The 24,141-nt window shown below is 39.3% G+C and overlaps 1 protein-coding gene across 1 annotated transcript in view; it reads left to right on the top strand.

Annotated features, from left to right (window-relative positions):
- The window catches only part of DOCK8 (dedicator of cytokinesis 8), a 1,731,107-nt gene that overhangs the window by 909,968 nt on the left and 796,998 nt on the right, over nucleotides 1-24,141 (top strand). Inside the window, exon 20 of the mRNA XM_044064485.1 lies at nucleotides 11,407-11,505. Within this exon, the coding sequence (XP_043920420.1) occupies nucleotides 11,407-11,505 (99 nt within the window). The remainder of the gene's footprint in view (nucleotides 1-11,406; nucleotides 11,506-24,141) is intronic.

The following is a 24,141-nucleotide window of genomic DNA, read 5'->3' as shown; positions in this document are numbered from 1 at the left end:
TAATAATTTAGAACTAATTTTGCATTATTTCTTTTCTGTTAAAAATACTCTGTGATGTTGCATTATAATACTACTGTTCACATAGTATTTTTTCACTACACAGCTCACTGCGTAACAGGAAAATGATCCTTCAGAATGTGCTCTACCATAAGTAGTCAGCAATTCTAAAGTTAGTAATTAATACACTTGTTTCAAGTCATATATGCCAACAAATCTACTGATTATGATATTACTGTGAAATACACACCCTTTCTTGTATTATTCCTTAACGCTCCAACATTCCAGCGCACTGTATCACACTGGAGAAGTTAAATTTTTTTCGCAGCAGTACTGCTCACTAGGGACTGCTGTATACCTGTCTCTCCCTTGGCCTGAGTTAAAAAGTGCTTTATCCTCTGCACTTTTGTACTAGAAGCATTCATGTTATATTGGCAGTGCCTAATCAAACTTTTGACTTGGAAAATCATAATGCTACCAGTTGTGTGACAGAAAGGGCATTCATAAGTTAGCACTAACCTACAATTTTGATCGGTAATAAGATAGTTCCTTGCACTGAGCTATGCACAATATTCTGTATCTTTTACTGGATGGAGTGAGTGTATTTCCCATTATTCTACAAACATTATACATACCAATACAATTATACCAACAACCATGGGTCAGCAGTGCTAACAAAAAATTCAGTAGGTTCTCTTTACTGATATCATAAGATTAACAAAATACAAATGAATAAAAAAAAATTAAAAACAAAGTGGTGTAGACAAACTGTCCCTCCAAAATTAGAAGTACAATGCAAAAACAACGAAGGAGGCTCTAGACCACGGCTACTAAAAACATATAAAAGTGAGTGCTTTTGTAGCTCAAAAAAAAAAAATAATGTAGTTCTGCATGTGGGCTGTGAGTGAAGCTTTGCAGAACATAATACACACATGCATGAATACTGAATAAAGTACTCAGATACTAAAGTTTGCTGTTGCAGCATGCCACTATGTGGTGTGACTGGCCTATGCAGCCAAACACACTAAGCACTTGCCAGCATCTTCTTCTTCTCCTCTTTCTGCTCCCCCCGTTAGGGATCGACATAGAGTATTATTGGTGTTCAAAGCACTTGCCAGCATGCTAGTGTAAAAACACATCCATCACCTGCAGGCTTTTATGTATGTCACTACTTACTAGACTGAACAATAAACAGTGCAACAGTCAGGGTTCAGTGCCTATGGCTGTCATTTCTTTTCAAAACTTCAAATATTGTTAAACAAAGTTATGTATAGCTTGCAAACTTCAAAGCTAAATGACTTAGTCAGTCACTCAGTATTAACAATGATGATACTTTTCAACATTTCCAAAACTGGGCTCATGCTGCGTAAACAAGAGCTACATTTTTTTATAAGTTAAATAATACACAAAGTGTAAGGTTCTATAATGTTGTCTAGATTTTTACAGCCAACTTCAGCACAGTCCCCTTCTGTAGTATCTTTCTTCTCCACAAAGAAGCTGCCTGTGTCTGCCTTAGACTGACATAAGTTTTTAAGTCCTCGGTCCAGGTGCACTTAGACTCATCCCATATTTAATTGAGGAAGGAATTCTCATTAGACACTGCACATGTTGTATCATCAGATGTTATCAAGTAACACAGCCTGGTAAATATTTTGTGAAAACATTTTACCAAACAGATGATCTGCCTCTTTCATCTCTAACTTGATACCTAGACTGTAAGCTGAAGTGATTATGAGCTTGTATTTTTTATATTAAAGGTCATAAGTACATGTTTCTTTAGCATATATATAATGGTGCCATAAATAGACATCATTGGGTCTATCTAAAATGCACTGAGTGCCCTTAAAAGATCAAATTGTATGAAAATTTAAAAATTTAATCCATAAAAAATAAAGGTACATATTTCATATGCTAATCATGCTACAAGAAAGTGTCCATGATATTGTATTATTATTAAATATAATGTGATCTAATGTAGGCACACTAAAAGACTGCATGAACCAGGGCTGAAAATCTCTTCCACGATGCATGGTTACAAACAAGCAAAGTAAACAAATTACCAACATTAATGGTAGGAAGAAAAATTATTTAATTAATATTTTTTTCAAAGACATAAGTGTATAAGACCAGTTTTACCAACACTGAATTTTGTCAGTTATAAAAGTGCTACCCACCAATGACAGCATTTAACTATAGCCAATAAATCCTGTTTCACAAGAACAATTCATTCATAAGACTTTACTGCCTTGAAAACATACAGATAGGTTCATAGGTAGGTACTAGGCTATCAGCCCTTGGGCATATACAAGCCCAGCCAAAAAGGTACCCTGGCTTTTGCCATCCAAGAAAATTATTTTCCTGTGCCACTGTTGAGCAGAGCCACAGAAGTGATCCTCGGGGTGAATTTCCTATTTCCCATCCAATCATCAAGATTTTTCTTGAAGAGTGCTAATGAGGAGCTTTGTTTGATATAGATAGGTAGTTTATTCCAGAGTATGGGAAGTCTCTGGGACAGGAATCTATCCCCCCGGCATGTTCTGTTTATTGTGGTGACAAGGTTTAGGTCCCTAGAGCGTGTAGCTCAGGGGGATTGGAATTTCTTTAAGTGGAGCACGTCCAACAGCTCTGGGTTTGACATAGCTTTGTATGTTAGGCAGAGATCACCTCTGAGTAGGCGACATGCGATGGAGTAAAGCTGGTGTTTTTTAGACGGTCTGCATAGGGCATCTGTTTGAGGCTGGTAATCCTCTTTGTGAGGTATTTCTGCGGCCTTTCCAGTTGTTGTAGATGTCTTGTGAGGTACATTACCAAAAGGGGCATTGTACTCTATAATGGGTCTAATGAGTGATGAGTAGAGGGGAACAATGACCTCTTTTTTTCTGGATGAGAAACCTTTTGTGATGAGGTGTGCCACGTAGAAGGATTTCCTGACTACTGTGGTGATGTGATTATCAAAGGAGAGACTACTGTCCACTGTGTCCCAAGGTCTGTTATCACACTTTTGGTGTTAAGTATACTACCGCCTATGTTGTAGTTCATGGGTACAATGGGTACAGAGTTTTACCAAAGGGGATGACAATGCACTTTTTGGCATTGAGCTTGAGGCCATGGCTTTGACACCAGGCATCTGTCTCCATGAGGCCCTTTTGTAGGATGTCCATATCTTTAGGAGTTTCTATTATGGCTCCTAGTTTGCAGTCATCTGTGAACTTCATTAGCCAAAGACCTTCTGTGTTAGCCTGTACTTCAGAGAAGTAGATACCAAACAGGTGAGGACCCAGGACTGAACCCTGTGGTGCTCCACTTGTCACTTGTCTGAAGTCGGATTTGGAGTCTGCTACTTTCACAGTGTGGGTTCTGTCAGTGAGCCAGTTGGCAACCCATCTTGTGACATAGGGATTTATACCTAGTTTAGTGAGTTTATCTATAATTCCAGAGTTGGGGGTGGTGTCAAAAGCCTTGGCAAGATCTAGATAGGCTGTGTGAACCACCTTACACTCATCTATGGCTTTGGTGACTGCTTCAAAGAAGTCTGTCAGGTTTAGGAGACATGATCTACCTTTTACAAACACGAACTGGGTGGGGTCCTGAGTTTGGACATTACCAATGTCTTTGTTTATAAGTTACATGATGATACGTTCCATGGCCTTGCAAACCAGGCTCGTCAGGCTAATGGGGTGGTAGTTCCCGGGGTCCATGGTGGCTCCCCCCTTGTGGAGTGGGATAACCGTCATTGTGCACCATTCAGCAGGTACAAAGCCTGAGGTGAGGCTATGATTGAACATGGTAGTTAGGTGGGGTACCAGTTTGTTCTGTAATTCGTGTAGAACACAGCCTGGGATGTTGTCTGGTCTCATGGATGCTGTGTTCTTGGCTTTGGAGAGTGTGGTTTTTAACTTTGCAGCCATGATTACAGGAACTTTGCATTCTTCCGATATAGAGATGGGCTCTTTAGGGGATGAGAGGGGGGTAAGGTTAGCACTGAATCCATCTGCCAGGATGTTGGCAATATCAGTTGGGTCTGTATATTTAGTGCCATTGTGCTGTAACAGAGCAGATCTGAGTGTTGCCATTGAGATTCTTGACATAGCTATAGAATGCTTTGTGGCTGTCTTTAGAATCAGTGGCAATTTTGTTTTCATAACTAGCTTTGGAGAATTTTATCAGGGATCACAGCTTCTTACTGAGGCTGACCAGGGAGCTCCTCCACTCATGGAATTTTACTCTCTTTTGCAACAGTTTCTTCCTTCTGTTGTACAGTTTGTTTATGGCAGGGTACCACCAGATTGGCTTCATTTTTTTGGAGGATAGCGTCTTGGTTCTGTTTGGGATAGCACGATCCATGCACTCGTGTAAGTGCTTATAAAGTACAATTGTGTAGGATTCAGTAGTCGTAACTGTATTGTTCATCTGCATGGGTGTCATGAAGTTCATCACTTTTGTCTTAAGAAGCATGAAGTTGGCTTTGGAGAAATTTTTTACCATGGTTTCCTTAATGGGGGGTGGGGGCAGGATGTGGATATCTAGGGTAATTAGCTTATGGTCGGATCGGACCAATGAGGCATTGACTTCAGGTGTGGAACACCAGTCACTCCTGTTGGTAATGACTAGATCTAGGATATTGTTGCCCCTGGTGGGGGTGTGGATAAGTTGATGCAGGGCATTGGAGTTTATGAATTCCAGAAAGCACTGAGTGAAGGAGTTGGTACATGAGTAGTTTTCCCAGTTAATGGTGAGGTAGTTAAAATCGCACATTATTAGGATGTTTAGTTGAACCCTAATATTTTCCATTACATCAAGAAAAGAGGAGTGGGAATCCTGGGGTATGGTGGGGGAATCTGTAGCAAGCTACAATTTGGATTGCAGTTTTGCCCAGAGTTAGTTGCACTTGGATAACCTTGGCTGCATTATGCTGAGCAAACTAGCCTGGAGGTGTGGATAACCTTAGTGAATATGGACACACCTCCACCTTTGGTGTTCCGGTCCGTGTTACATGGCCGAAAAGTGTGGTATGAGTTATAGCCTGGTAGTACAGGGGTGCTCTCTACAGCCTTGAACCAGGTCTCAGTCACTGCACAGTTATCGATGTTCTCCATTTTAAGGAGTGCCTCGAGTGAGTGCATTTTGAGATTTAGGCTTCTAGCATTGAGTAGCATCGCCCTCAGTTTTTGCTTGCCTGTTCCTGTTACGGTGGAGAATTTGTCATTTGAACATTGCCTAAAAAAGGCACTATAAGGGCGGCAAGAACCTTAGCCAGTATCCAGAATCCCAGAGGTGACAGGTGCAGGCCATCTCTGGCAAAGCATCATGGTCTGTCAACCATGTCATCCCAGGCAGATGGATACTGGATCCCTTTAGAATGACACCAGAAGCTTGAAATCAAATAGCACATTAGTTTGAAATCTGTCCATATGGTGTCTACTTAAGGGGTGCTATATCTTACATATTTTTTCAGTATTGAAAACATTTTAATATCCACAGGAAAAAAATTCAAAACTATAATGATATTTAACAAGAGTAAAATATAAGAGAAAAATTGTAGCATATAAAATGTAATGAAGTTCATCCTAATGGAAAAGCATTTTAGAAGGAATTGCTCCAGTGTTAGCTATCCATTTATGTTAATTTCTGTCTAACATCTCATGTAGCTTCAAAGGTGAATTACTGTTCAACAAGGGCGTTTGGGGCAATGTAGTAATTGCCTCATGTATGCTGACAACCAATTGCTCCTAAAGAAAACAAATGCAGTATGTGAGAGATGTAACTATACCATGGAAATGGAATTAATACTCTCATGTAACAATAAACAAGATATCAAACAGGTAGTCAGCACGCACGGCTCTACCAGCATGCACACCTCTCCCACCACACACACCTCTCCCAGTGCACATACGTCTCCCAGCACGTACACCTCTCCCAGCAGGTACAGGTGCCAGGATCCATGAAATCATGCACGGACTCAAGTCACTCAACAGCAATTACTATTATGATGTATCTTCATGGACTATATGAAGAGAGACATGACTGAACTGTCAAATTGTGTGTCTCAGGCAGGTATGTCCCTAGTGCTAATTAGCATTTTACCTTCACTCAGGATGATGCCACAATAGAAACAGAAAATGATTGACTTCAGCAATTGGCTTAGCTTCTGGTGTCAATCCAGCGGGATCCAGTATCTATCAGCCTGGGAAGACATGATCGACAAACCACTCTGCTTTGCCAGCCATGGTCTTCACCTGTATCTTCAAGGCTTTCAATACTGGCAAGGATGCTTCCCTTCCCCCATAGTGCCTTTTTTAGCAATGTCAAAACAATAAAATTCCCAACATAAAGAAATCCACTTGAGACAAACTCAAGGTTATGCTGCTTAATGCAAGAGCCTAAACAGAAAACTGCCCTCCCTGGAAGTACTCCTGGGCAACATAAACAAGCACAAATGTGATCACCTTGAGTTTCCTGGACTTTGCTAATTCAAATGCTCTGGAATAGTTAGTCAGCACCCTTACAAGGGGCTCATGTGTCCTGTACTTGGTACTCACCAACATGTGTGGATCACTGCACTGCACCTTTTGTGTTGCCCTCCCCAGTAAGGTCAGACCATAAATCTGTCTCATTTGAAGTAAAGGTCAGACCTGATACCCCTGCAAGAGCGAAAAAACTGAAAACATTCTCCAAAAGCAAATGTTAACCTACTAAGTGAAAGTATGAAAAGTTTCAAACCCTCCCGCTAACACAGCCAACAATGACTCCCATGCAGAGGAGTACACAGATGCCCTGTATAACCATTTAAACAACTGTATAGACTCTGCTGTACCTGACAGGACCAAAACTAGGTCCTCCCAAAGAAACAAACCACCCTGGTGAACAGCAAGTACAAATAAGTTATATAGAAAAAGGAAGAAACTGTTATTCAAGAACAAGAGGAAATTTACTCAGCTAAGGAAGAATATCCTTTATAGACTGAACAAGCAAATCAGATATCTTGTAAAATCCTCTAAAGCTGGTTATGACCTAAACTAGCATCTCTAGCTAAAGACAATCATTAGGCCTTCTTTAGCTATGACCATAATCTTAAAGTCATGGGGGCGTTCTCAGCAACAAACAAACTTTTCAATGACCAAGAGAAAGAACGACAGCCCCTTGCCCCAAAGCAAGCAAGGTGGCAGATAAACAGTAAGCCAAAGAGCTCTGTTATTAACTTATCAGACTTTAACCTGACACCTGCAGCTGAAAGCCTTTTAATTAAAGGCTTGCAATTTATTCCTAGTAGCAGAGACACAATTGTTGCAGCGCTAACTGATTTAAGAGTTTTTGTGAGAAATGTTTGTTTAAAAATTATATTTAAGGATTCAGAAAATGGCCAGACCATGTCACTGAGGAAGTCGATTACCTTTATTCCGAATAATTGCTCTGTTCTAAATTCCTTTTTGTCTGTATGTGAGGAAGATTTAAGGCATTTGTACAATGAAATTCCTACTGGTAAACAAAAAGTTAGCCAATACAATTTGTTTTATGAGGAATTTACGACCTTTAAAGAATTATGTAAGAATAAAGACATAGTCATAAAACAGGCCGATAAGGGGGAGCAACTGTTGTTTTTAATAAGGTTGAGTACTTTGAGATAATGAATGATTTTTTGAATGATAAAACAACTTTTAAAGAAATTAGCTTTTATGATGTTGAGAATAATTTCTGAAGTGAATACATTTGTGTATGATATACAAACACAAGGGGATATTACACTCAATTTATTCAACTACTTTACAGTGACATGTCCAGTTACACCTGTAATTTATGGAATTCCCAAATTGCATAAGTCAATTACAAAGCCACCAATGAGACCCATAGTCTCAGGAAGGGGGTGGGTGACGGAGCCTTTGTCAATTTATGTACAGAAAGTATTAAGTAAATATTTAACAGTTTGTCCCAGCTACATAAAAGACACAGGAGATTTTTTAAGGAAATTACATACTTGGTATAAAAGAAATACAGAAAGTGAGTATATTGGTAACATTAGACATAAGCTCCCTATTTACTGTAATTCCTAATGACTATGGTGTCAGTGCAATTCGTGAATTTTTGTGTAATAATACAACCATGTCAGGGAAAGAGATAGAAAATCTTTGTAGTATGATAAAAACTGTTTTAGTTAAGAATGTATTTCTATTCAACGGATCACCATTCATACAGTTGGCAGGTGTAGCCATGGGCTAAAGATGTAAGGTTTAGTGCCTTTTAAGTAAATACTAAAGGGATATGATCAAAGTAATAGGCTGCATGATTTCAAGAGTTATTAGTTAATTTGTGTTTTCAAGGCACTGGACTCTCATGAAAGAACTGTTGTTGTGTTATAGGATTTATTAGATATAGTTAAAATGTTGTCACTTGTGCGCAGCATTTTTATTATTGATAAGGCCACTCTTTTGGCAAAAAATGGTTTATTTTATAAAACAGTAACTAATTTCCCTTCTCCATCTTTTGTGCTTTTAATTTGTTGGTGTTAGTATTATCCAAGCGAGAGTGTATCCTGTGATGGGTTACCTTTTGATTTTAAATTATCTGTTAGCCAGAGTTGCAACATTTTTAGATGTCCAAAGAGTGACAATTCTTCTCAGAAACTTGAGATTTTCTAGGAAAAAAGCGTACCCAAAATCAATGCAAAGGACTAGATTTTTTACCAAAATAAAAGTCAGAATATTTGTTTCTCTAAAATCTTGTGTCCTTTGGGGAAAAACATGTAAAATAACAAATGTCCTTACTGCCCAGATATGGGATTTCCTGTGTATAGTAGGGTAGGTGGTAACCCTACGTTTGTAGTTTCTTTTCTGCAACAAATGTGGCTTGCTTACACATTCACAAATACACAGTAATAATATGTGCTTCTCTGAGGCATAAAAACAGTCTGCTTGATCTCATGGCTGAATATGAACCCAGGTCAGCTCAAATAATACATTGTTCAACTAGTTTTATAATTAATAATAAAAAGCAAATCAAAACAGACATGGAGGTGCAAGGGAATTTAATATGGTGAACTTTGAAGAGTTTTGTTATACAGCTTGTAGTTGTTATGGAGCATGAGTTAATCTGTATGAGTACAAAATCTAAATACGGATGAGCTGTAACTTGTGCATCTAATGTCCAGTGTCATTCCCCAGTCTGGAGCACCTCAACTTTAAACTGCAGAGCAAAAAAAAAAAAAAAAGAGAGAGAGAGAGATTTGTAAATCTGTTCCCAGTCTACCACTCATCCAGAGAGGAGCAAGGTCTGTCTGTCTTTTTGATTCCTTGATTTCCCCAGTCTGCACTCTGCTTCAGCCTCGAACATCAGTTACAGTACTGTCATTCAAAACCTATAAGTGCTGGTACTCTAATAAGCCCTATTATCAAATGGCAGTTGGGCCCACTAATACCTTGTACCCAGGGTGGCTGCCCCCTTCATCCCACTCCTTCTGAAACATGGATTAGAATTGCGGGGAAATAACATATGTGTTCTTTGTTAGATAAAAGTGCATATGATCAGCAATTAAGGATCTACGAAAGATAAAAACAGCCTTAAATTCAAACGCAAACCCAAGAAAAGGAGTATGACTGAATCAAAGCCTGGCCTGTTACAAACTTTTGTTACATTAAGTTGGCTGATACTGCATTATAGATATCTCTGTATGGAAGCAATTATTTATATAATGCAGAAACATTATGAAGAATCTGTTTTCAGTGACAACCCATGAGCGCTTCTTTAAAATGACTTTTTCAAGGCCAAACAGTAAGTACATTATTCAGAAAAATCAATTAACCCTCACACTCCACAATGGATCAAACTATGGCACGCTCATATCAAAGCACATAACATAAACCATATATCCTTACCTTTCATGGATAGATCCTTACTAAAGGACACCAGAATACATATTCTAATCAAACATAAAATCAAACATTTCAAAATCTATTCTCCTTTTTACACCTTGAAAATACACTTGTCCTTCTACAACCTGTCCATCTAAACCCAAACCTGAAGCTAGGCAATAAAATATTAAACTTGAACTATACTGTCTGGGACTTCTATAAACTTAAGGACAATTCATTAAGTGATATTAAAACTAATCTAAACCTAAACAACAAATATACCATAATATTGAGACAAATTAAAGAACTGGTATCTTCTATTAGGGGTATCCCAGACAGAGTTAAAGAAGTAGTAAACCTTGCACAATCCCTAATGTAGTTTTTAAAACTCAAAAACAAGTTGGCTTCATACAAATTAATTTAGGCCATTAAATCCTAATATTCGCTTACTTATGCTCAATATTGGAGGGAAAAGAATTCTAATTTAACTGATGTTCAACTCACTCTTGCTTTAAATAACACAAACAAATTCTCTCCCTTCAAGAAGCTTGTATACACCCAGTTAATGGTTAACAATAATGCCTATTATACTCCAGAATGACTAAACAAGTTCTTCCCAAGCACTTCTCCCCTCTGCCGTTTTTGTCCTTCTCAACCAGCGGACCTTTTACATATTCTCTGGTACTGCAAATATGCACATCACCTGTGGAACTCATTAAAGGTCAAACTTCAGAAAATGGGCTATGGGAAGTCTACCCTATCTTGGGAGTTTGCTATATTGCATGTGAGTCCTATTGATATGCCCAAGTCTGACTTGAATATTCTGATTGCTCTATTTGCATTAGTCAAACTGTACATCACCCAAAACTGGCTTGACAGGTCAAATCATGAGTGGAAGGGCTTTGTTAATACGGCCTCTAAATACATCATATCTCAAACTATTTATAGTTAATAAGAATAAGTGCATGGAATGTCTCAGCTTCTGAAATCTTATCCTGGAACACACTTTGAAATAAACTATAACAAGAAGACATTAATCATCCTATCCCTATGCTGATTCTCGAAGTTTCCTCCTTATGAGATTTTAACAGATAGTCTCTGATGATTTCATTTTTTGACTGTCATTGTAATGAAGCGATCACTCACTAACTTCAATAATTGCAGCACTATATGTAAATAGTTGTATGTAGTATGTGTAAATGAATCCTGCCACATACCGCTTACTCTAAATGTATACCTGTATTATGCCAAACATTTAATTGTATAAAAGAACCATTTTCTTTAGGTGCTAGAACTTTGTCATCCCAAGAATAGTAGTTAAAAGGCATGATCTTGTTAATTGATAGTTTAAGGTTAGTCTGTTCATGAAGATATGTCATCTTGATGTTTTTGCATATTAAATGTTCAAAAATACAATAAAAGTTTGAAAAAAAAAATCAGTTAACCCCTCCCCCAAGACTATAATTTTTTTTTTAATTTGTAGATCAAGGATATTGGTTTGCTGTGTAACTTTCTATATGTAGAACAGATATGATTTACTGATTTGATTTTTTTCCATTATATTCAGAAGATTCTTCCTCAGAGTCCTTCATCAGTTAAATGGATAGAAAGTCACAAAGGAGTCTTTGACATAGACGTGCAAGCTGTCTCCTCAGTTCACACACAGGTAAGGCTCATTCTTTTCATTGTTCTAGGGTGTGTGTGTGTGTGTGTGTGTGTGTGTGTGTGTGTGTGTGTGTGTGTGTGTGTGTGTGTGTGTGTGTCTGTGTGTGTGTTGGTGGTGTGCATGCATGTCCATATTTATTTCATTAACGGTCTCCTTATGGGTCTCTTATTATCTTTATCAGCAGTTGGGTGTCTTACCACTTAGCCCATATTTTCATCCATTACAATGTAATGCTGAGGTGGGTGAACCAGATGCGTCCCCTCCTCCTCCTAAAGTACAACTCTTTTATTAAAAAGGGTGATGTGTAAATAAGACATGTAAATGTGCTAAAGCTGGCTTCATGGTACCAGTAAAGAGGTCTGTAACCATGATCCATATGAGGTGGGATTGATGACAGGAGGGGTGGGAGTAAGAAGCCAATGTCAATTCTGCCTTGCTGGGTTTGATACCAGCTGGAAAGCAGACATAAAGCATGTGATGAGTGTATGGTCTGGAGGGCAGCCATTTGGCTCTACCAGTCTGCATTTTCACAGGAGCCTTTATTGTTCATGTGTGGAAGCACATGCATGCCTCTGATGTCCTATCAGGTCACTTACTTCTGACAAGTTTACAGCAATAAAATAACAGGACTCTCATGTTTAAGTACATTACCTAATCAATTCAGGAACAGCTGTAAAAACATTCCTGATAAAAGTAAAATCATAAACTCCACAAATGGGAACTTAATTTGTGCATGTAGGGACAGGAAGTAAATAAAGTATACTTGTAGAAAATGACCAACAGTCCCCATTGAAATAGAAAACAAAAAGTCTGTCACATTAACGTAAGATATAAATGTAAAATTATTGCATAAATACATATTACAATAGTAATAATATATACATAAAATTATCATAGTAACCCAATTAAATAAATGCTACAAGCATGCCGTCCTCTAAACCAACTTAAGAAAAGTGATAGTGTAGGAGTATTATTGCTTACATATATGTCTTTCATTTCTTGGAGTTATCACCAAAGCAATTGTCCTTATGAGCATTATAATGTTATGTTACCTCAAAATAATACACTTATGTGTGAAGAATTGTGGAACTGATGTTCATCCCACCTCATTCATGTTGCCAGTCGTCAGTTAATAAAGAGTCAGTTTCCAGTTTGCTGCCAGGCTGGACAGCAATCACCTGTAGCTCTAACTCACAGTAAATTTAAAAGTGAGAAAATATTTTAAACTGGACAAGTAAAGCAGTGTTTAGCCTTATTTGTTTGGAAGAAATAATCACATCAAATTTAACACAATAAAAATGCATAATAAAAAGCAAGCAAAGCAAGCAATAAATGATAAATAAACACTATAAATAAAACTAAAATAAAAATATTTAAAACCATCTTTCTCTAGACATAACCAGAAGGAGAAGAAACATACGTCAAAATAATAACATAATATAAAGTAATAACATATCAGTATAATATCAATACGTGCTATAATATTTTATCAATACTGTAACTAAGGTTCCATGTGATTATTATTTTTGTTTAAAAATACCATATAGAGACTTTTATCATACATTATTTATAGTGTTTAACTTACAATCAGCTACTCTGTACTTAATAAAATTAAACTTAAAGAAATTGTGTCGTAATTGGCTTAACACTACCACAATAAGTAAAAGGGACTGCTTTTTTAACAAGAAATGCGTACAAAATGACAAACACACACACACACACACAAATACAGAATATCACAGCACAATAAGTCAAACAAACACAAAGACAGAAGACAGGCCATCCTCTGTGGGCATTATGGGGAAATAATTGCTTTTCTAAAGGTAAGGAGGCCCTTTGTCTGTGGTGCTAGGCCTCACAACACCACTGAATGGTCCATTATTATCCCATTATGACAGCAATTTCTGTCCTTCTCAGCATTTAATTGCAGATCAAAATAAGATAATTGTATGGTTCATAGGTTCATAGGTTCATAGGTTTATACTAGGCTATCTGCCCTAAGGCATTTATAAGCCTAGCCCAAATTATTGTGGCTTACGCCACCCCTTATATGAAAAAATACTGTGCCCATTAGTTTGTTGTGCCTCTGTCCAGCAGTGACCCAGAGATGATTCCCGGGGTAAACCTACGATCTCCCATCCACAGGTCTAGATTTCTCTTGAACAGAGTCAGCGAGGTGCTCTGCCTCACATGGACCGGGATTTTATTCCACAGCATAGGGAGTCTCTGAGTGATAAATCTATCCCTCCAGCACGTCCTATTTATATCCGTGCTAAGGTTTAAGTCGCTTGCTCTAGTGGTTTTGGTGGATTTGGATTTTTGAGGTGGAGCATGTCCATTAATTCGGGTTGGACATGGCCTTGTATGTCAGGCACATGTCACCTCTGAGCAGACGGTATGCGACTGAATAGAGCTGGAGTTTCTTCAATCTGGCAGCATATGACAGATTTTGGAGTCCTTTATCCTTTTGGTGAGGAACTTTGGGGTCTCTCCAATTGCTGCAGATGTCGGGTGAGATACATCCCGAATGGGGCATTGTACTTGATCATTGGTCTGATAAGTGAAGAGTACAGGGGAACAATGACCTCACTAGATCTGGATGTGAATCCCTTCATGATCAGGTGGGCAATGTAGAAGGTCTTTCTAACCACTTTAGCAATGTGAGTGTCAAAAGAAAGGCCACTGTCAACCTGGGTCCCCAGGTCCCTGATAACCTCTTCTGTGCTTAGTGGATTTCCACCTATATGGTAGCTTGGGGTTACCTTGTTTTTCCCGAAGGGTATGACTATACATTTTTTGGCGTTTAACTTCAGGCCATGGCTCTGGCACCAGCTATCTGTTTCCGTGAGTCCCTTCTGAAGGATATCCGTGTCCGATGCACTTTCCACTATGGCCCAGTTTGCAGTCATCTGCAAACTTTGTCAGCCAAAGTCCTCCCATGTTGGCCTGTACTTCTGAGAAGTAGATGCCAAACAATAGGGGCCAAGGACCGAGCCCTGTGGGACACCACTTGTGACCGGCTTGGAGTCTGACACAGCGCCAGCAACTCTAACCCTGTGGGTTCTGTCCTTAAGCCAGTTTGCAACCCATCTTGTGACATATGGGTTTACATTTAAGCTGGTAAGTTTTTCTACAATACCCGAGTGGGGTATTGTGTCAAAGCCTTTGCAAGGTCAAGGTAGGCTGTATGGACTGCCTTTCCCTCATCAATGGCCTTGGTGACTATTTCAAGAAGTCGACCAAGTTCAAAGGCATGATCTTCCCTTGACAAAGCCAAACTGGGTCGGGTCCAATGTCTGCAAGTCCCTATATCTTTGTTTATGAGCTCCATTATGATCCTCTCCATAGCTTTGCAGACTAGACTTGTTAAGCTTATGGGCGGTAATTACCAGGGTCCGTGAGGCCACCTTTGTGGAGTGGGACCACAGTTGCCGTCACGCCACTCCTTAGGCACGTATCCTGTGGTAAGGCTGAGATTAAACAGCTGCCTTATGTGCGGGTTTAATTCCTCATTTAGCTCGTGTAGCACACAGCCGGGGACACCATCCGGTCCCATTGATGCTGTGTTTTTAGCTTTAGAGAGCAGCTTCCACCTGCGCATTTGAGATGTCCGGGAGGCTACACTCGGCTGGGATAGTTATCTCTCATTTAGGGGGGGAGAGGGGGGTGAAGTTTGCACTGAACCTGTCTGCCAGTATGTTGGCAATGTCTGTGGGTGCAGTGGATTTTGTTTCATTTTGGACTAATTCTGAGCATATCTGTGAGTTTCCACCCAGGTTCCTAACATAGCTGAAAAAGGCCTTATGATTGTCCTTTGAATCCATGGCAATTTTTCTCTCAAAATTGGCCTTAGTTGATTTTATGAGTGCTCGTATTTTTTACTAATAATGATCAGGGTGACTTCCCTTTTATGGATTTTGTTCTATCATGTAATAGCTTTCTCCTCTTATTGTAAAGTTTGTTAATGGCTGGGGTCCACCAGACTGGACGTTTGCCCTTTGTGGAAAGAGTCTTGGTTTTATTTGGGATTGCCTGATCCATGCAGTCCTGGAGGTGTTCATAGAAGGCATTTGTAAGGGCTTCCGCAGCTTGGGTTGTGGTTTCCTCTGACTCAGGGGCCTTGAAGGATACCACACCAGTCTTGAGTAGTGTGAAGTTTGCTTTAGAGAAGTTCTTCACTATGGTCTTTCTTGTTTGGGGTGGGGGCGGGATGTGGATTTCCAGTGCGATTAGTTTATGATCAGATCTCACCAATGAGGGATATACTTCGGTGTGGAGCATTTTGTCCCCATGTTTGTGACAATGAGATCTAGTATATTTTCTCCTCTCGTGGGAACAGTAACTAGCTGTTCCATGGCATTTGAATTTATGAACTCCAGGAACCGTTGGGCTAGAAAGTTAGGGCTTGAGTAATGTTCCCAGTCTATATTCGGGTAGTTGAAGTCACCCAATATGATGGTGTTTGGAGATACATTTATACCCTCCAGTGTCTTCAGGAAGGCTGTGTGGGGTTCCTGAGTTTGAGAGGGTGGCCTGTAGCATGCTACAATTTGTAGAGCAGTTTTGCCTATGGTTAGTTGCACCTGGATGGTTTCCGAGCTTCATGCGTTGCCACCAACCTGGAGGTGTGAGTATCCTTTATGAATATGGATACACCCCTCCTTTTGTGGAGTGGTCCGGGTTTTGGGGCGAACGCATGATATGAGGTAAAACCTAATAGTGCCGGGTGCTCTCAGGAGCCTTGAACCAGGTTTCAGTTACAGCACAGACATCGATGTTCTCCATACTGAGAAGGGCCTCAGTGCGTGCATTTTGAGATTTAGACTTCTGGCATTGAGCAGCATTACCCTCAATTTCTTCCCATTTTGTTTTCTAGGGTGGTAGGTTTAGAATTTGAGCCTTGCCTAAAAAGGCACTATGGGGTGGCAAGAGCCTTAGCCAATATCCGGAATCCCAGGGTGACAGGTGCAAGCCGTCCCTTGAGCAGCGTGGCTTGTCAAGCATGTCATCCCAGGCAGACAGACACTGGATCCCTTTGAATGACACCAGACATTAAGCCAATTGTTAAAGCTGATCATCTTGTCTCTATATTGTGGCATCATTCTTGGTGAAGGAAGGATACTGCTCAGGGTTAGGGTCATACCTGCCTGGGCTACATAATCAGAGAGCTCCTCTATGTCTCTTTTCATGTAGTCCAGGGAGGTACTTCTCAGGTCGTTCACACCAGCATGGACAATGACTGTGTCATATTTGTACTTGCCGTGGAGTGACCAGTGCTTGTGTTATGTGGCGGATTCTAGCGCCCGATAGGCAGCTTACTGTGACCCTCTCCTTGTTCAGCCTGGTGAGTGGGACGTCAGTGTGTCTGACTATGGAGTCACCTATGACAAGTATGTTTGGTGTTGTATTTGGCCTTAAGGGCTGTGACTGCTTTGCACACTGCTTTTGTGGTTTATGTGTTGCTTGTGGGGTGTCTTGAGGTAGCAGTTGTTTGGGTGTCTGCTTTGGAGGCCTCTGCTGTTTAGGTAAATTTTACTCAGAGCCTCCAGTATGTCTTTGTGTGTTTATGTGTTTGATTCAGTGGAGTGGTAGCATTATGTGAGGCTGGTTTTGTGGTGTGTGTAGTTGCCTTCTCCTCCTGTCTGGTCTTGCCAGTCCTGAGTTGAGAGAGCTCAGCCTCCAGTTTGGCTAAATAGCTGCATCTCGCAAGTATTTGTGGTATGTGGGAGGAGGAGAGGGTTGTCTGTGTACATGAGGCAGTTATAACATTGCCTCAAGATTCCCAGATTCACCAGCTGGACCGGAGAGGAGATTGACAACTGACCTTTGGACATGCTAGAATAATATTGGGAAATCCTTAATTGAAAACAAGGGCCAGTGGGGAGTGAGGGTGTAGTGCTTTTAATTTTTAGTGCTGACTTATATAATTGCTTTAGTGAGCAAGTGCCAGGTAACTTGAGTGCAATGTGTTACAAGTAACTAAATGCAAAAGCGACAAACAGTAACTTTCTTTCAAGTGAAACAAGGAAATAAGTACAGTAAGCAATGCAGATATTACTAGTGATCCACAGAAGCTGAGAAGTTATATTAGGTGGAATTAGCTTCCAGGGAAATAACAAGCAAACAAACAACAAGCATATAAACAAAGCTAGATTCAGTAGGCCTGGATCTAGTCTATGCTAGAGCAAACAAGGTGAACCAATTTCAGTAAGATACAGTTCAAATATTCAGGCACTATAAACCTTTAACCAGAAAATTCCCAGCTCAGAAGGGCAGAGTCCAGCCTCTTCTCCCACAAGAGTGCAGACCACGAACCTTCTTAATGTAAAATAACTGGCCTGAAGCCCAAGTGCCTAAACCAGAACTAATACACTTGGACACTGGGCTCTCAATCAGCAGTTCCCAACTTAGAAGGATGAAAGCTACCTGTCCTGCCACCACAGTGCTTGCCACAAACCTTCCTAATGTAAAACAACTGGTCTGAAGCCCAAGTGCTTAATCCAAAAGACTTGAATGATAGCTACACTTTAATCAAGTTACAACCAAGCAGTAATAAATACCATTGAATACTTTAGAGAATGTCTGGATTAGTGCTCAAGTTACACAAACAAAGCTAGATCCAGCAGGCCCGAATCCAGTCTATGCCACAGCAAACAAGGCACCAACTTCAGTAAGAAACAGTTCAGATATGCATGCACTATAAGCCTTTAACCAGAAATTCCCAGCTCAGAAGGGCAGAGTCCAGCCTCTCCTCCCACAAGAGTGCAGACCACGAACCCTCTTAATGTAAAATAACTGGCTTGAAAGCCCAAGTGCTTAAACCAGAATTAATACACTTTTAGAATAACAGACACTGAGCCCTCAATCAGCAGTTCTCAACCTAGAAGGATGTAAGCTACCTGTTCTGCCACAACAGTGCAGACCACAAACCCTCTCAGTGCAAAACAACTAACTGGTCCGAAGCCCAAGTGTTTAAACCAAAAGGCTTAGAATGAGTTACACCAAGCAGTAATAAATACAATTGAGTATTTTAAGATGATGCAAAAGTAAAAAGAAGTAGGTAAAAACACAAGTACAGTAAAAGCAGATGAAATTTTTTTTTTTTTTTTTTTTTTTTCTGAACAAGTGCTGAGATCAAAGAAACAGATTTGAGTGCTGAAACTAGAAAACTGGCTAGTTACAAGAAAAAAAAACAAGCTAGAAGGCTTCCCTCAAACACAGAAGGGCTTGGGGGCTCAGAAGCCTACAAATAGTCTGTACCACTTAACAAGAAAGGCAGGAAATAAGCTTATTTTTTTTTCTATTTCCCAGATGCTCTCTTTGTACACAGTAGGAGTGCCTGAAATCAGAATATGATCTCACTGCCTGAAGAGCAGAATAACCAGTTAAAAATTCCTTCAACACTCCTTCATACACAGTTTAAATCAATTTAAATACTGTATTTTTTAAAAAAAAAGTGCAGAAAAGGGTACTTAAATTCTCTTATACGTCCAGTTGAATATAACCAAGTTCTTAGCTTGCCAAGCTGAAGTTTTAAAGCAGGAATTATTTCACATGCACCAGTTTAAATATGCAAGGACAGGAAATCAAAGCATGTGGCTACCCCCACACCTGTAATTACTAGCAAATAACAAGATTCAGCCAACACTAGCTTTTAGTTCAAGTTACTGAAGAGCAGAATAACCAGTTAAAAATTCCTTCAACACTCCTTCATACACAGTTTAAATCAATTTAAATACTGTATTTTAAAAAAAAAAAAAGTGCAGAAAAGGGTACTTAAATTCTCTTATACGTCCAGTTGAATATAACCAAGTTCTTAGCTTGCCAAGCTGAAGTTTTAAAGCAGGAATTATTTCACATGCACCAGTTTAAATATGCAAGGACAGGAAATCAAAGCATGTGGCTACCCCCACACCTGTAATTACTAGCAAATAACAAGATTCAGCCAACACTAGCTTTTAGTTCAAGTTACTGAAGAGCAGAATAACCAGTTAAAAATTCCTTCAACACTCCTTCATACACAGTTTAAATCAATTTAAATACTGTATTTTTTAAAAAAAAAGTGCAGAAAAGGGTACTTAAATTCTCTTATACGTCCAGTTGAATATAACCAAGTTCTTAGCTTGCCAAGCTGAAGTTTTAAAGCAGGAATTATTTCACATGCACCAGTTTAAATATGCAAGGACAGGAAATCAAAGCATGTGGCTACCCCCACACCTGTAATTACTAGCAAATAACAAGATTCAGCCAACACTAGCTTTTAGTTCAAGTTACTGAAGAGCAGAATAACCAGTTAAAAATTCCTTCAACACTCCTTCATACACAGTTTAAATCAATTTAAATACTGTATTTTTTAAAAAAAAAAAAGTGCAGAAAAGGGTACTTAAATTCTCTTATACGTCCAGTTGAATATAACCAAGTTCTTAGCTTGCCAAGCTGAATTATATAAGATAATTGTATATTCTTTTTTTATATTTGTTTACCGAGGTAGTGCTGTGTTCTCATTCGACCATTTACAGGCACAGTGTAAGTGTGTCTGTTATGGAAGAGAACATGTCACTTAAAGATAGCAAGTTATTTGCAGCCATCTTTTTTTTCTTTTTTTAATGTTGTATTATGATTGTCAAACTATTTTAACAACATCAGCATAACAGTCATTAGTTATATCTACCATTGTACAGTCACAAGACACCATTACATCACATAGGAAATAAACACTAGCACAGGTTATGCCAGTTTCCAAAAAGGTTCTGGATTTGGCTTGTGGCACCAAATCCATTGTTCTCTTCTTTACTTTACTTTTCTCCCCATTGCACCCCGGAGTTCATCTCTGTTCTCCCCGTGCTAGTAAGTAATAACTGTTTGAAATACTATTAGTATGAGGCCCAGAAGACTGAGACTGAATGACCAAAAATGTGGACTTGCCTACATTAAGTTCAAGATTCCCATTTCTCTGGATATTCCCCTTTCTCAAAAGTATGGTAGTCTCAAAGTTGGCACATCAAAATAGTGCAGGCCGATCTTGTACCCTGCAAAAAATAATTTCAAAAAGTAAATAGCTATGTTCAGCATTTGCTGTTTTCCTGTATTTCTAGACCTTTTGTTCATAATTCCAGAGCTCACACTTATGAGTCCTTACAGTAGGGCAGCTTGTAAATATTGTTTCCTTAGAGTTTCTCCACTACTCAGAATTTTGTGTCTCATCTGCACTAATCACTTGGCAGTATATTTTAAATCCACAGCTTTTACTTCATGACAACTTGTTACAAGCCTGCTTCCCCATGACTGAGACTAAAGGCACAAATCTCTCATTAGAGGATCTATGTGTACTTTCACTATGATATGAGCAGTCCCATTGTTTGAGTATCATATCTACTCCTTCACCTCTGTACACTTTACATTGGTCACTTACAGTATATCTTTTTTCCTCACCATAACTGGTATTCCTTATGCATTATGCCAGAAGTGTGGCTGGAAAGACTGCAAACATCCTCAGAATAGGTTTGAGCGCTTCACACATTTTGCCTGTATTACTCATCTTCAACCCCACATACCTTAATATACCTTCTATTATTTTCTTTGGCAGACTCACCTCTGCTTTATATGCTTGACTTTTGTTTTCTCCAGTTTTGATTGGCTAGTCCTGTTCTTTGTAGTGCCCATCATAATGAATTATCCTCCCACTGTCTGCTTTAGTGCTGATGGCATGCCAGCTGCATGTCTTAACTGCAGAGAGCTGTACTGTTCATGTTTTTCCTAGGTCATGTTGCACCTACAGTTCTGCAAATGTTATCAGGATGACCACCTACCAACTTCTATTATAAAACACCAAAGATCTCCATGCCCACCTTCCTCCAGTCAGAGCAGTATTCCTTCTCTTTTCATCCATACTGAGATCAAATATCCCAATAGATGTGGAATTGATTCAGATGGGCAAGGTGTGACTTATGGTACATGCCTAATACTGGAAATCCTCCCATCATTCTAGTTGCTAACCTCGGCCACTGTGGAAGGTCATTGTAGATGCCTGTAGCTATCTGTGTACTCTAAATACCATTGTTTATCTGTGCCTATCTCCTCCTGTTGATCGATCTCCCTGCAAAGTATAAGGTTTCAATTTAACATATGTGCTTTCCTGAAGAAGCTGTCCAGAACTCATCTTATTTTAGCTGTTCACTCAGCTGGTACTATAAAAGATACATGAGACAGGATTTACAAAATTTATTTTATTTATTTTACATTTGTTGACCGGGCTAGTCTGACTGGATACATGTCCATTTTCAGCAGAGGCCCGAGGAGAAAAGCTCCACTAAATACTAAGTACATTACATAGAAGAATCATTAATCCTTAGAAATAGCAAAAATTGGAAGTCAAAAGACAATACAGAGGGAAAGATAAAAAGAGAAACAAGTTTACCATATGCAGTTCATTTACCGTATGCAGTTCATTACATATTAGCATTACATATTAGCAATTACTTATTAGTAATTATACATAAATTATGCATAGTTAGATTAGAACAGTTAAAAGAAGGGAAAAATGAGACAGGTAGAGATAAGAAGTGTGTAAGAGAAAAGGTTAGTCAGGTGTACTGCAGGAACAAAGCCAATGGTTTAGGTAGTAAAGTTTAATTTTCTGTTTGAATTGAGGCAAGGATGTAGTCAAGGTTATGTCACTAGGTAAGAGATTCCAACTTTTACCTATAGTGTTAGTGAATAGAGAACCACCTGCTGTATTGTTTACCTTTATTGATTTTGTCATGAGTTTACTAGAGGAGCGAAGTGAGTTGAGATTGTTGTAAGGGATTAGAAGTTGAGAGAGTATAGGGGTATTGTCAGGACGGTGTAATATGTTGTGGGCTATAGTGAGTTGAGGGATTATTAGGTAGTTTTGAAATTCGAGCCAGCCAAGTTGTTTTAGGTTTGTACAATGGTGGGTCCTAAAGGGGTTACCAGTGGCAGTTTAGCTATGTTGTTATAGCAAGTTGCAAGTTTATTAAGATTGTTTTTCTTAAGGTTTGTATAAATGGGGGAAGCATATAGGAGAGTAGATAGGAGATGAGATTGTGCAATTTTGGTTCTAGTTGCAGGGGTTAGAAAAGGTTTGATGCGATATAGGGATCCAATTTTTCTGTTAACAATCTTGATGGTGTTGTTAATGTGCTGATCGAAGGAAAGATTATAGTCAATGGTTATCCCTAAGAGTTTAGTGGTTGGATGAGGAGAGATGATGGTGCCATTATTTGAAGAGATGGTAAAGTTTAAAGGAGGGGACCGAGTGGTGGGGGAGAAGAGGAGGAGTTTAGTTTTTTTGGCATTTAGTAGGAGAAAACGTCTAGAAAACCAAGTTTCTACTCTGTTAAAGGTCTTTTGGGTCAATGATGTCAGTTCAGTAGAGGAAGGGGCTGTGCAGATAAGGGTAGAATCATCTGCATATTGTATGCAGGTAGCTTGTGGGATAGCAGTCTGAAGGTCGTTAATAAAGAGGGAGAACAGAAGTGGACCCAGAATGGAGCCCTGGGGAACTCCGATGGAAATAGGCAAGAGTGATGAGATATGGTTTTCCCATATTACTGCTTGTTGTCTGTTGCTAAGATAAGATTTAAACCAATTAGTGGCTAGTTTATCACAAGGGAGAGATTCAAGAATGTGAATTAAGAGTGAGTGGTTGACCATGTCGAAAGCTTTAGAGAGATCAATGAAAAGAGCGGAAGAGAGAGTGTTGTTGTTTCGATTTTTGTTGATAGTATCTACAAAGGATAGAAGGGCAGAGGTGGTGCTGTGGTGGGGTCTGAAACCATGCTGGCAGTTTGCTATTATGCTGTGAAGAGAGAGATAGTGTACTAGTTGCTGATGAATACATTTTTCCATGATCTTTGCTAGGGGTGAGAGAAGGGCAATTGGTCTAAAGTTGGAAAGGTCAAGGGAGTTACCACCTTTATGCAGTGGGATAATATAGGATATTTTCCAGATATCAAGGATGGTTCCTTCTTGGATAGTTCTGTTGATAAGTAAGGATATAGGATAAGCAATTTCTTTGGCAGCTTTCTGAAGGAACAGAGAAGGGAGTTTGTCAGCGGAAGGGGTACAGGGTTTCAGTTTGTGAATGAGTTTATAGATGAAAGAGGTAGATATAGGTTTTAGAGAGAAGTTGAAAGAGGAGGTAGTTCTGTTAGTTGGTATTTGAGAGTTGTTAGGGTTCATCTGTTTGGCTAAGGATTGAATAGTTTCAGAGAAAAAAGAGTTGAAGACATTAGCAGTCTGGAGAGGGGTTTCTGGGTCAGCATTTAGAGGGGAAGGAGTTTTAGCAGTCCCTGGGGAGAGAAGTCTATTTACTGAGGACCAGAACTGTTTGGAGTTGTTAATATGAGTTTCCTGAAGTTTACAGTAGAAGTTTTTCTTGTCAGAGATTATTGATTTTTTTGCAAGATTTCTAAGCTGGCGGAAATTCACTAAATCAGGGTTTTGTCTATCACATCTCCATTTTGTCCATGCTTTGTTTCTAGCATGCATAAGTTTTTTAGTATTGGAGGTCAGCCATGGGGCCGGTTTGGTCTTAATTCTAATAGAGCGCTCAGGAGCATGTGTATCAAGTATGGATAAGAATGTAGTATTAAACAATAATACTGCTTCCTC

Source organism: Protopterus annectens, chromosome 2.part2 (genome assembly GCF_019279795.1).
Source record: "Protopterus annectens isolate FY-2018-M chromosome 2.part2, PAN1.0, whole genome shotgun sequence".
In the NCBI taxonomy this organism is placed as follows: domain Eukaryota; kingdom Metazoa; phylum Chordata; order Ceratodontiformes; family Protopteridae; genus Protopterus; species Protopterus annectens.
Note: the sequence above shows the minus strand (reverse complement) of the source record. Positions and strands in the feature narration are given on the sequence as shown.